Source organism: Bombus vancouverensis, chromosome 15, assembly GCF_051014615.1.
Source record: "Bombus vancouverensis nearcticus chromosome 15, iyBomVanc1_principal, whole genome shotgun sequence".
Classification (NCBI taxonomy): Eukaryota; Metazoa; Arthropoda; class Insecta; order Hymenoptera; family Apidae; genus Bombus; species Bombus vancouverensis.
This window is the reverse complement of record NC_134925.1, coordinates 7,925,754-7,938,860: the sequence shown is the minus strand read 5'-3', so window position 1 is coordinate 7,938,860 and position 13,107 is coordinate 7,925,754. Positions and strand designations below refer to the sequence as shown.

The window sequence follows — 13,107 nt, the reverse complement described above, 5'->3', positions numbered from 1 at the left end:
ATATTTTAACTTCAAGATGCTAGACCCCCGCGCGAATTTTGTACGTTTTATATGCTTACAACGCTGTAATATTATTTCTTATTTTAGCATGATATATTGTTATTTCCTTATATATATATATTTTATTAAAAAAATTAAATTATTAATAATTAACACAATTGCAGTAATATTGAAAACATTAGAAATATTAGTAATTTTATTTATTGTATTTTATAACAATTTAAATAAATTTGAATTAACATTAATAGTAGATTTATTTCAGAGGATTAAAATTAAAAAATGTTGTTGAGTGGTATGATACTGTACATTATGCTATTTATTATTTAATATATTCTATCTAAGCCTTCAACTTCTTTCTTTTTGTTGACATCTCCATTTATAATTATAGAGTTTATTCTTAACATTGTTCTGGGTATTCTGATAACTGTGAAAGAAATAGATGTGTTAAATGGAATAGTTATACAATGTGTTGATTATAGCGTTAATTACGATACTGTTCTTACAATTTATTCTCCTAAACTGTTTTCTTGGTTTCATTCTGAAATGAGTTATAGTATGAGACAAGGTCTTTTGGATTACAGTCGCATTAACTGACACCAATTCCTTATTCAGTATGGGTCTTCCAATGAGTGTGAAATCTTTACCACCAACCAATAACACTTTTTCCAATTTTAATTCATCTCCTGGTTGAGGTGGCCAATGACCCTGAATGGCTATAACATCACTTTCCGTGACTTTAAATTGCACTCCACATAAGTGTATGACCGCAAATAAGCGGCCAACCGAATTAGTAGCTATTTGTCTGTTAATTTCATTGATCACATCTAAAAAGAAGAAGGAAGCTATAAAATTATCTAAATAATATAATTAAGAAATTAATTTGAAAGTACATTTCATTAATATTTCTATATTTATTATATATAATTACCAGCAGCTGCCTTTTCCTTTTCTTTATCATAATTTTCAGGTATTTCTTCTTGATAGCTTGGTTGTGGTTTAAACCAAGGTAACCTATATTTGATTGTTTGCCTGCGATAAGCATAACCGGCTACTTCTATCTCCCACAATTTTAATCCTGTAATAAATAATGCATTTTTTTGTATTTTACACAAACTTGTTATTTACTTATCCTTAATCGTTAATTTTTATGTTTTGCTAGTATACAAATCAATATATAGTATAATATACAAACATATAATATTGATAATGGTAATAATAATAAATAATCTAGTAGGAAAATGTAGTAATACAGTATTTATATTTTATAATAAACAATCACAGAATGTATAGTTAAAAGAACGATAATTATAAACCATTCAGTATGATGTGGTTTATTAAAAAATTACTACTAACATAACGCTTTATGAATTATATCAAACAAATTTCAGGTTATATAACCTAAAGTTTCATACAAATAAAGAAGCGAATCTTGTATTACTTTTACGGAAAAAATATTGACAAACCCGGATAATATTGTTTGTTTATTGAAGCAGGAAGAATCCTTCTAATACAGGTATTTGTGGCGAAATTAAATAGCCTGCTGAAACTACTGAGTGCCGCCATGATTTTGACTACTTGCTTTAAATTCGATAACTTAAAAGTTTAAGAATTTGAAAGAACAATATCTAAAATTGTAGACACATTTTATGAAATAAAAAAATAAATATAATAGAAGAGAATAGAAATATCTTTCTCAATAAAAGATATAAAAATAAAATATAATTATAGGAATCCGCGGCAAAATTTTAAATAGCAACTTTTAGTATATACATATATTTTTATCCGAAACATTTCTTCTCTGTCGAAATTAGAATATTTGCATAAAAGAGATGATCGTTAATGACACATTATACAAATATTGTAATCTATAACGTCTTTTCCGTGAAATTTTTCGTATAATACAAGTTGTCAGTGTTATCGTTGACGTATAATTTTAAAATATTTTGTACATGTGGAAGAAATGTAGTATTTTTGTTGATTTGGTTGTAGTTCCGGTTAGAACTAGTATGTGAAGAGATGTCGTACATGTTGGCGAACAGTTACTTGTTATGGTTAGCCATTGTGTTTTGAGGTATCGATGACTGTTGAAGTATTATAATCATTCTTAGTGTTCCCAATAATTCGGCCACGTCGAATTATGCAGTTTTATAAAGAAAAGCTTCTGTCACCTGGACAACTGAAACGTCTTAGTGAGCATAAGTACAGCTGTACGACGAACAGCCTTTTGGATGGATTTCTTCAACCCTGGTGGGACTGGCTTGTTAGCAAGGTTCCACTTTGGCTTGCACCAAATTTAATCACTATTGTGGGACTGATTGTCAACATCGCGACTACTTTGATCCTTGTATATTATAGTCCAGATGCTAAAACCGAGGTATCGTCTACATAACCTATTTTTCGTACTTACACATCATATCCTGGATGACAGTGTAAAAGGTTGTGAACTTGAAAATTTGATACATATTCGATATAAATGTAAAAAATAGAATTGTCAACTTTTACAGTTTTACATAAAATCATTCGTTAGAAGAAAATTTTGTATGTAATGGAATATTACTGTGTATGTGATGTTTGTACAAAAAAATTTGTATTCATGAAAACAACATTTTTTTAAATGAAATAAATATCTATTTATTACTTTAATATGTAGATATAGTATTACTTTAATATGTAGATATAGTATTACTTTAATATATAGATATAATATTACTTTAATATTTTAGGCACCTAGGTGGGCTTGTTTTTTATGCGCACTTGGTTTGTTTATTTATCAAAGTTTAGATGCCATAGATGGCAAACAAGCCAGAAGAACAGGAACTTCAACACCATTGGGTGAATTATTTGATCATGGGTGTGACTCCATATCAACCGGTATGTTGCTTAAGTTGATAAAGTTAATGTGACCTTTAACTTATTATGTTAAAAATCCATATTAAAACTAAATATAGTACCTCTATAAAATAGTGTGGAAAAAAATCTCTTTTATATTTTATATTACATGACAGTGTTAAATTTCTGTTATAATGAATGAAAAATTGTGTTTTTATTTTTCCAGTTTTTATTGCTCTATCAGCGTGTATAGCAGTACAATTAGGATATTATCCAACATGGATGTTTTTCCAATGCTTTTGTGCCATGACACTTTTTTATTGTGCACATTGGCAGACATATGTTTCAGGTAAGAAGTTTATAGATGTTAATAAGGATGATTTTATTAAATTTATTTATTTCACAATGTCATTGTTTTTAAATAGGTTCTTTAAGATTTGGCAAAGTGGATGTCACAGAAGCACAATTTACTATTATAATGATTCACCTTATTTCTGCAATTTTTGGGCCACAAGTATGGATGATAGAGGTTGTATCTAATTTAATAATTCTAATTTTACATTTATATAACTTTAGAATATCTCATGTCAATCAACAAAATTACCTGATGTAATTTAGAAAACATGTTATGTTTAAAATGCTTCATTAATTTATTCATTAACGATTTAAGAGACATACAGGTTACATAATGAGAATATCTTATGTCAATTAATAAAACATTATAACTTTAATGTTATACTTATATGTTATACTGGTTGACTAATTGGTTTACCAATTTTTTGAGATACACAAATTATATAATTAAGTAATTGATTGTCATAAGATATTTTTTCTTTCCTTATTTTTAGTTTTTCAAACAAATATAAGCTTGTTTAGTATTAAGATTATTTAATCACAGAAACTCGTTCTTAAGGCATAGTATCAGATTTTGCAGTAAATTTAGGGGGCTTGTAGATATTCTGCATAATTGCATTTAAAAACTTCCAGTATTATAAACTTTTATAGTATATTAAGAACCCAAATATTGATTCTCTTTTTTGAGTACACTATATTATCATTTATTCATATTAAGTTCACCATGATTTTTCATTCAAACCTTCATCAAATGTTATTTTCTACTTTTCTTATTATCTATCTCATAATTTTCTCATGTTATATACATTATTATGCCATATATATATAAAATATAAGGATATCATTATATATGTATGTGTTATATTTGTTTATGTATTTTCGATTCATTTCGTCAATTTATGCACTGGATAAAAGACGAATAGTAATTGAACAAATTGTAATAGTTAAAAAGTTAACTAATTACTCAATTTCTAATCTAACTGAAGATTTTCACTTTATGCATTAATGATTTTTTATATAAGGAAAAACTAACGTTTCTAGTGAGTTCTGCATTTTTATCTCAAGACTCATGTTTATAAAAAATTTGAGAATATCTTTGCATGAGTCTAACGAGATTATTTCTTACAGATACCATACATAGATGGTTTTATGTTTAAGTATTTAATAGGAGTTATGACAGTAATTTGTGCAATGGCAAACTTATATTTCATCTTTTCGGTGATTTTCACCGGAGGAGTGGGCAAGAATGGTTCAACTGTGGCTGTAAGTTAGTCAATTAGACTTTTGTTTTTGGAAGTATGGAAATGGGAGCAGCATGGCATGAGGAGCAGCGCTGAAATTACCTTTTTTGCTATGAAACTTATTGTAACATGCATTTTATTTCCAATTCTTACTCATTTGTTTCCCTTCATCCAATTCTTTCTTACTTTCCTGCATCACATTGTTATTCATCATAAGTGCATCATAACTTACGTTTGTACCTACAATTGTCCATCAAATTCATTCATATAGAGAATATATTAAAAGGTATTAGTAAAATTTATGATATAATAGAGAAATAATATTTAGAATATATTCCTGTACTGTGCAAGGCTATGTGTAAAAATTCAACTTACTTTTAATACTTGGAATTATGCTTTTGAAACAATTTCTATCAAAAAATGTTCAATAAATAATAATAAAATATTAGATAATATAATTTAGGTATATAAATTTATCACTATACTATGTAAATGCCTTAAAATTAATATATACTTTTAAAATAATGAGATATAGTTTAACACTAGAAAAATTTACATTAACTCCAAACAGTAAGCACACACATAAGTATATAATTTAATATAAAATTTGTACTTTGTATCATGATTATAATTCATTGATTCAAAATGTAATTTTTCATCTCAATTATCAGTTAAATTATTATAACGAAAATATTTAGAAATGCAGGTAGGAAATTGAGTAAAAAAGCAGCTCCTTCGTGCCTGATGTTTTAATTTATTATTATCTCATGTACTGTAGTGGGCCACAAGTGGAACTAGCTCATATTGAAAAAAATTGAGAGTTACATAGAATAAATGTAAGATACAGAGTAAACTTAGGTTAAATTTTAATTGCATTTCTGCAATTTTTATAACGAGCGAGATTTTATGCGTTTGTTTAGATACCAGTGCTTGGTGTAGGCACAATCAGTAACTACGTAGCAGTATTCTTTTATGCAGGCTACATTCATGTATTCCTTGAATTCTGTAAAGTCTTTGAATCTGGCGGGATTGGAAAGAATGGTTCCACAATTGCAGTAAGTTTCAAAAATATAAACTCATCAGTTGTATATATGTAAATTTTCCATCATTAGCATAGTAATCAGATCTTTCTTCTTTTATATTGCTTGCCTATCTAGATCATTCAGTTATTGCTATCCATGTTAAAGGACAATTTCTGCATTACTAAATCTTATTTAATAATCTATATGCACATTACTTTACTACAATAAGAAATTCTTGTATGGTGTGCAGGCTATGAAGAAATACAGCTTATGTTTTAATATTATCTCCAAATGTAATCTCTCTTATGCAAATTTACCTTTCATTTTATTTATGTGCTTACTAGCTATGGAGTTTTGCTATTTTAATGTAAACAAATAATTACCTGTGTTGAATAGTGATCATATTATCTTTACATTAAATTAAAAAAATAAATTTTTTAGAAGAAAAGTGATATTCATGAGAAAGAGTATGTCAATATTTTGTTAGATGTAAGAACTTTAAAATAGATTTATTTTTTTTTGTTTTTTATTAAATTAAAAACGAACAAATATTTTATATGAAATTAAAAATACAAAACCATCAATTAAATTAATTTAATACCTTGTGAAATCACACAAATTGCTTAATGTATATGTGTTTTAAAGATTTGAAATTGTTTCAAAAGCAAGAAGTTTTCATCGGTATGTAATGAAATATGCTAGAGATGTGTTTAAAAGTAACTAATAAAAAGGTTTTTCGTGTCGCTTGCACAGTTGCCATACACTGGCACAGAGGTCAAGGTGTTTCCATTATGGGCTGCTGTGGGCATCGCTATTTTACTTGCACAGAGCAGCATATCCGTCATTCTTGCCGGTGGTGTCGGAAAAAATGGCTCCACCGTCGCAGTAAGTCAGTTCAAAAGTAATAAAATAATTGTGTAGTGCACTTTGCATTTTATTTTGATTTAGGCCCATGTTATAAAGGAGTACTTGCTCTCTTACATATAAAAATCTTGGTGTATATAATATATTAATATAAAACATCAACTATCTTGAGCATTATTACTTAATATATATTGTCTGATGTATTCGAAATTATAATGTTAAAAACATTTGTTATCTTTGGTTAAATTAAAAAATTAAAATTTAATTAATATGCTATTATGAGATTGCAGCACAGGACGAATATTCAATTTTTATTGAATATGAATATTGAATATTGAATGACACAATATTTATTGTGTCATTTGTGTGGGTCTAAAATTGGCAAGAGCATCACACAGAACTGTTTACTGTATTTTTATTTCCACTCTGGTTAACACCTTTTCCTAAATATTTAAGAATCTGTGTTGATATCCTATACATATTTTCTTCTTTTTAATATTCCCATCCATTGACTATTCCTTTCCAAATACCATTTTAAGAAATTGCATGGATCCTTAGAAGTATATAATTTTATATAATTAATATAATGATTTTAGTTACTACATATATGCTTCTTTGTAAACTAACTTAGTGACTCTTTATGTACTTAGATGATTTTGATAATTAGTATAACAATCTCAGTTACTATATGTTTTACTGCAACTAACTCTACATGAACTCTAAATAACTTTGCATTTACTATGTGTGTTAAACCTAGGATCTGTCATTGTAATGTATTATGTTTCTTACTTTCATTTTTATATTTATTAATGTCTAATAGAATTTTATGTAGTCATATTGTAAACATATAGATGCTTTTTTAGTGTTTATAAAGGTTTGCATTTTACATTTGAATATACAAGTTGGACTATTAGTCCATCATATATAGCATGTAGCTTTATAATAAAGATGTAACATTTTAATTAAGTATATATTATAGAAATAAAATTAATAGTAAAAAGTATAGTATTTGATGTTTTCATATTAAGCATATTTATATATTGTTCCTTTTATTAGAGATTGCATATTTTTAAGTAATCTTTATATTGTTTATTATCGAATACTTAAACATTAAATTATAGGTACATATTTCATTTATAAAAATATATTACATGTTCAAATATTTTTCTTGTACATTTATTGACCACTGATGTCTTCATAATATTTATTCCATTTCAGGGAACATCAGTTTTATCTCCAATTATTCCATTTAGTTTCGTGGTAGTACCAGCTTTTATAATTTATAGAAAAAGTGCAGAGCACGTTTATGAAAATCATCCTGCATTGTATATACTTGCATTTGGAATGGTTGCAGCTAAAGTTACCAATCGACTGGTGGTATGTATATCAACAACCTAAATATCGATCATTTCATTCAATTTTTATGTTCTATATTCCATAGTATTGTTATTTATTATAGGTTGCTCATATGACAAAAAATGAAATGGAATATTTAGACACTTCATTGATTGGACCAGCAATGCTGTTCTTAAATCAGTATTTCAATTTTTTTATCAAAGAATATTATGTTCTATGGTTGTGTTTTGTAAGTCTTTTTTGCATAAATTTTATTGAACTTTTTTGAAATATCATTTTTATACATTTTACAATTATATGTGCTTTTAGATTTGGGTTACTCTGGATTTACTACGGTATAATACTCAAATTTGCCTTGAAATTTGCGATTATATGAAGATCAAATTATTTAGGATACCACTAGGAGATCATCGAACTAGTCTGGTTTCTAATACAGCTGAGAAAAATGGTACTAACAGGTCCCAACGTAATAGATTGCAAAAGAAACATCATTAGGATTTATTTGTGATAATAAATGCGCTGTATGGTTCATTTTTTGTATAAAGGAGAGTTAACAATATAAGAAAATATAGAGATTTGATAAATTTTGTTATATCACAATTGTATATATAATCAAAGTTCAGAATAGTACAGTTCATTTATTATCACATTAATTTCTAATCGCCGCATCTGATTAGTATTGAACATAAATAAAACATCAACATGTTGGTTGAAAGTTTCTCACTGCTTGCCATCGATTGCAATCAGTTTGTTATCGACGAAAAAAGAATATATCGTCATGTACCTAGTGATCAGAGTTACGATTAAAATCGGTAAAATCAATAAGATACATGAAACAATACAATATAAATACAGGAAGTGATATATAACTATTATTAAAGAAAGATAGAAAAAAGACATGACATAAACTTTAAGTAACTTTATATTATTGTTATAAGTATTATAGCAATTTAATTAAATCAGTGAATGTGAATGATTTATTCAACTTTTATTTATTAATAACTGTATGAAGTTTATGTTTGGGAATGACGCAATAATAACGAACATTTGTTCTTTTTGCTGACCTTTAGATTACAAGAAAAATTTTTGAAGATAAACGAATTTAGAGAAGACGTTTTAGACGAATTTAGAGAAGTTTTTGCTTATAATCATTAAAAAGAAAATAAAATTACCTGATTGTTTTTTCTTAGAGGTTGTGTTTAATGATATTGGTTATTTTTTGATTGGAGTACTATAGTCATGATCTCATATAGAATATATTAGTAGTTCATTTACATGTTTGAAATTAAAGGACAGATAATTATTTTCTTTTAAAATTACAAATCTAATTTAAAAATAACATATATATACGTAATTATATAATACGAATATTCCGATATTTCTATAGTCAATTACAAAATATTTATAGTATAAGTAAACTACCAAAGATAGTTCATTTGAGCTAAAACGATTCAATCTATGATTTATCTTATTCTTTTTTAACAATTTCAATCTTATATCATTTAAAAATTGTAAGGAATTGATGGAATGTTACTGACTAATCATTTTGTGTTTTGAAATATTTTTTTTTTAGTAAACATCGGTTTCTAACGAGTAAGGAACTATACAAGGAAAGGTACATAGCACAGGAAATATGCATATTGCTCAAGCAGTATGTAAATTGATATAATGTATTCTTAATTTACAATGATTTACATTCAGCTCAGGTCCGTGGCCTTAATATGCGCTTATGATTGCAACTGTATGAGATAGTTTTCCAGGTAGAAGACAAAATAGTTGAACAATTTTTATTTAAGATGATTCTGCGTATATATTCTTATATTTATTTAGTGTTGCGCGTTTTTCGTGGTAAAATCTCTTTTGTTTACAAGACGTATAATATATAGATTCAACAATATCAATTATAAAAGATAATAATGCTTTAAACAGAAATTGTTGCTAACTATGTGCAGTAAATATACATATTTAGACTTTTAATACATTGTAATCTTTATAACTATTGGAAAGCAAATTTTTTATATAAATGTGCATCACATAATAAGGAATGGATCATATAATTTCGAAACTAATTACAGTATAGATCATTAAAAGTTATTTTAACAGTTATTTAAAGTATATTAATTAAACAGAAAGATCTTAGATCAGTGATATATCTATTATAAAATTTGTGACGAGTAAAAAGTTGTGAAGATTAGTGATATATCTTTAAAATATAAACACGTATTCTTTCACTACATTGTATTTTAAGAAATATCCGAAGCTGTTCAAGAAATGGTTTCTTTACAAACATAGTTACGAGCAATCTAATTACTGTGCATGAGAAGTTGTGCAAGGAAATTACCGTTTAGTTCAAACGTTTCATTATAGAGTATTACAATTATATAATTCTGTTGTTTTACAAAAGTTTTGAATTTTTACAAGATCATTTGAGATTTTCAGAATGACAATATTTCAATGAGACTTTCCTGCAACATTGCCTGATAAAATAAATAATGTATCTAATAATCTAATGTAACGTATCTTGGTTTTTGTTCACAAAATGTAATATACTTTCCTGATAAATAATTTTCGTATCACATGCTATCTTTTATTTGTGCGTTTTCATTGAACAAAGCTTGATGTAATGGTCAAAATCTTTGGAGTTACGTTCCCATTCTCCTATCTTCAGATTTAATCCGTGTTAATCCTTCCAAAATGGCTTGCAAAGGTGATTCTTTCAAATAAATTCTAAATCTTGCTTTCTAAATAAAAAATATACCATTATAATTTTCAAAATATTAATTCGCATGCTGCATTATTCTATTTTATTTTAAATGTTTGTATTGTTCCTCGTAAATTTTATAATAGCACATTAACAATACCTAAATTTGTACCTTTGCAATTATATTAACCAATAATAGCTTGAGAAATTGTTTTTGCATTGAACCGCATTGTTAACATTTAGCATGTTTGTGGAACTTTTACACAAGCCCACATTATATCAATTCACTAATTGATAGTATACAAAATCATATCGTTTATAATTTCATTTTGTGAATAATGCCTAATACTTATTTTCTCATATAGCAAAATGTTAATTAAAAAGTACGATAAAATAATGCGATAAACACATTATTAATATTAAAATATATGAAGAACTAGTATCGTTTTAATATCTTATTTATGTTTTAACATCTTATTTTTGATATGATAAGTTGTAATAATATGAGATATAGATACAAACATTATGAGGTACGTAATAAAGCAAGTAGAGAATTGAAGCATGTGAAGATTGCATTTGCATGACTCTGCTTGTTTGCTTGGTCCTAACGCCTTGTCGAACGCGTTCAGGATGTTGTACGATATCTTTAACATTTTAATTTATATAACACAAACCATTTCAATATAAACTGTACAAACTATAAGAAATCAAGAAAAAAACTTCTGAACACGGTCGTTGATTGATATACATATGTACATACGAAATGCTGCCAAGTATGAAGAGGGAAAGGTTTTTGGCAACTCTGTGCTACTTTATCTCACTTTTATCAAAAATACAAGTGTAGAACTGATTACGATATCTTTTCAATCAAAATTTCTCTCATTGATTGCCGAGCCTTAGTGAATATTAATGTAATGCGTGGTCTGTTACAATATTGGGCATAATATTTATTTAATATTAGGCAGTGTTATAATGTGTTACTATATTTAGTATAACATGTTAATCAAGTATGTGCGAATAACAAATTTTAATATTTTTATAGTTTGCTATATTTTAATAATTTTAAGTATAGTAATTATTTTAATGGTTTTCCACTATTCTAACTACTCATGTCTTATGTTTTGTATACCACTGTAATTTGGATTTATATTTTGGATATATTTTTTAAATTATAGATAACAGATGCAAAACATCTAAAAGAAGATTTTACGTTTCTTTAAATTATTCACATTGTAACAAGATATTCGCACATGCAGAACGTCAATGTACTTTATTCGTTGGTATGCATGAATAGTTCTGTTCACAGTTCGCGCGATGGTGGAACAAGAGCCTCTGTTAGACGAGGATTATCATCACGGATCTGATACTACCCTCGACCTATGACGGTTGAAATTCATCAGCGTAAAGATAATTATTTCGAAACGCAGGGTTACGTAAAACTTTCTTTGCAACTTTTATCATTACTCTTTCATTGCCCATTAACAAGTACAAATACTAGTCTCTTTCTAGAATGAAAAGTAATGTATTATATTGTAAATTAGCAGTACTACAGTTTCACGTGGCCTTGATACCCATCTTGAATCATAATTTTATTATGAAATTTGAGATGCTGGATAAAGGAAAGAGTATAGATTATATAGCAGAATGAAGCAGGGTAGTTACATTATAGGAAGAGAAGTTTAAGTAGAAGAGAAAGTTTAACCCTTAAAAGCTATTATCGAAATTTCATTTTAGTACTTCAGTATTTTAATTTACATGGGCAAAATTTCACATATTGTTTATTTTGGAAATTAACAAATTACCATTGAATATTGGATGAAAAATAGACATTGTTGCAATGCTATCATATGATAGTTATTAAAATAAAATTCGCACAGCATGAAATTTCATATGTATTAGCCTGTAAGGGTTAAAGAGAGTTTCGCGTGGTCCTCTTCGACGTAGGAGAAAATTAAAAATGAAAATTTTAATTTTATCGATAAGTGTATTGAAACTGTTTGGTTCAAAGATTTTCGATGAAGTAAGATAAGAGTATTTCCTGTGATAGTTTTATAGAGAAACAGCGAAGTACATTTTCATTATTGATGGTCAAACAACGAAGGATTATAGTTATTCCTACAGAGTCGGAGACATTTCGAATTGTAAGATAAGATTCATGTATTATTGGTAACGTTTAAAAATTCGTACAATTTTATAGAAAGATATAGAAAAGATAGAAGAACTTTAAGAAAGTAGAGTAGCTTTTTTTTTTCAAAGAAAAAATTGTTAAAAACAATTCTAAAGTGGATAAGGTGAAGATTTTTTAATGTTGTCAGGATGAAATAGCATTTAACACTAGCACGCTAGCGTAATAAAGAGATATTTGTTCATTTTTACCAGTTGTACGACTTCCAGTCTTTATCAACATTTTTGTGATCTCTTAAATGGAGATGATAGTCGAGTTATTTAACTAAAATAATAACGATGTCACAAATGTTAGAGAAAAAAAAATAAGAAGGATAATAATAATAGAAATAAGTTTGTATAAATAAACAATTTGTAATATATTTCTTTAATAAGAAGTAAGATATGAAATTTTACCAGATTTAATTTTAAGTTAATGTTAAGTTCAGAGAAAAATTATAGGTATTAATTATATGGCAAATTATATCAGAAGTTTTATGTTTATAGATTCTATATACTGTAAACTGCGATCATTGTAATTTATGCGAGCAAATAAAATTTTAATTGCCATTCTGTT

At 26.9% G+C, this 13,107-nt stretch overlaps 2 protein-coding genes across 11 annotated transcripts; one reads left to right on the top strand and one right to left on the bottom strand.

Moving 5' to 3' along the window:
- Positions 1 to 169: 169 nt before the first annotated feature.
- On the bottom strand, positions 170 to 1,608 carry mRpL21 (mitochondrial ribosomal protein L21). The gene is made up of 4 exons (XM_033335043.2): positions 1,464 to 1,608; positions 929 to 1,075; positions 504 to 824; positions 170 to 424 (listed from the first exon to the last, which is right to left on the bottom strand). The coding sequence occupies exons 1-4, from the start codon at positions 1,561 to 1,563 to the stop codon at positions 324 to 326; spliced, it is 669 nt and encodes a 222-aa protein (XP_033190934.1). The 5' UTR covers positions 1,564 to 1,608; the 3' UTR covers positions 170 to 323.
- Positions 1,609 to 1,994: 386 nt separating this feature from the next.
- On the top strand, positions 1,995 to 12,742 carry bbc (choline/ethanolaminephosphotransferase 1 bbc). Of its 10 annotated transcripts, none has more exons than XR_013060204.1 (12): positions 1,995 to 2,374; positions 2,724 to 2,871; positions 3,056 to 3,178; positions 3,255 to 3,358; positions 4,312 to 4,446; positions 5,345 to 5,479; positions 6,200 to 6,331; positions 7,529 to 7,687; positions 7,770 to 7,895; positions 7,976 to 8,114; positions 9,240 to 9,317; positions 11,674 to 12,742. XR_013060204.1 is itself a non-coding variant. In XM_076625051.1 (12 exons), exons 1-11 carry the CDS (start codon positions 2,138 to 2,140, stop codon positions 9,254 to 9,256), a joined length of 1,455 nt encoding a protein of 484 aa, XP_076481166.1. In that variant the 5' UTR covers positions 1,995 to 2,137; the 3' UTR covers positions 9,257 to 9,281; positions 11,674 to 12,742. The 10 variants fall into 10 exon arrangements, 9 of the variants coding, with proteins under 9 accessions (XP_076481166.1, XP_033190933.1, XP_076481165.1 ...); XM_076625051.1 differs by having other exon boundaries at positions 9,240 to 9,281; XM_033335042.2 differs by lacking the exon at positions 9,240 to 9,317.
- Positions 12,743 to 13,107: the final 365 nt, after the last annotated feature.

Excerpts from the sequence above, each read along its gene's own strand:
- mRpL21 (XM_033335043.2), bottom strand. The coding sequence starts at position 1,563 with ATGGCGGCACTCAGTAGTTTCAGCAGGCTATTTAATTTCGCCACAAAT. Across the intron at positions 1,076-1,463 it reads AAACAAACAATATTATCCGG|GATTAAAATTGTGGGAGATA; the intron begins GTTTGTCAATAT and ends TATTTATTACAG. Across the intron at positions 425-503 it reads ACAGTTTAGGAGAATAAATT|TTATCAGAATACCCAGAACA; the intron begins GTAAGAACAGTA and ends TTTCTTTCACAG.
- bbc (XM_033335042.2), top strand. The coding sequence starts at position 2,138 with ATGCAGTTTTATAAAGAAAAGCTTCTGTCACCTGGACAACTGAAACGT. Across the intron at positions 2,872-3,055 it reads GTGTGACTCCATATCAACCG|TTTTTATTGCTCTATCAGCG; the intron begins GTATGTTGCTTA and ends TTATTTTTCCAG. Across the intron at positions 7,896-7,975 it reads ATGTTCTATGGTTGTGTTTT|ATTTGGGTTACTCTGGATTT; the intron begins GTAAGTCTTTTT and ends ATGTGCTTTTAG.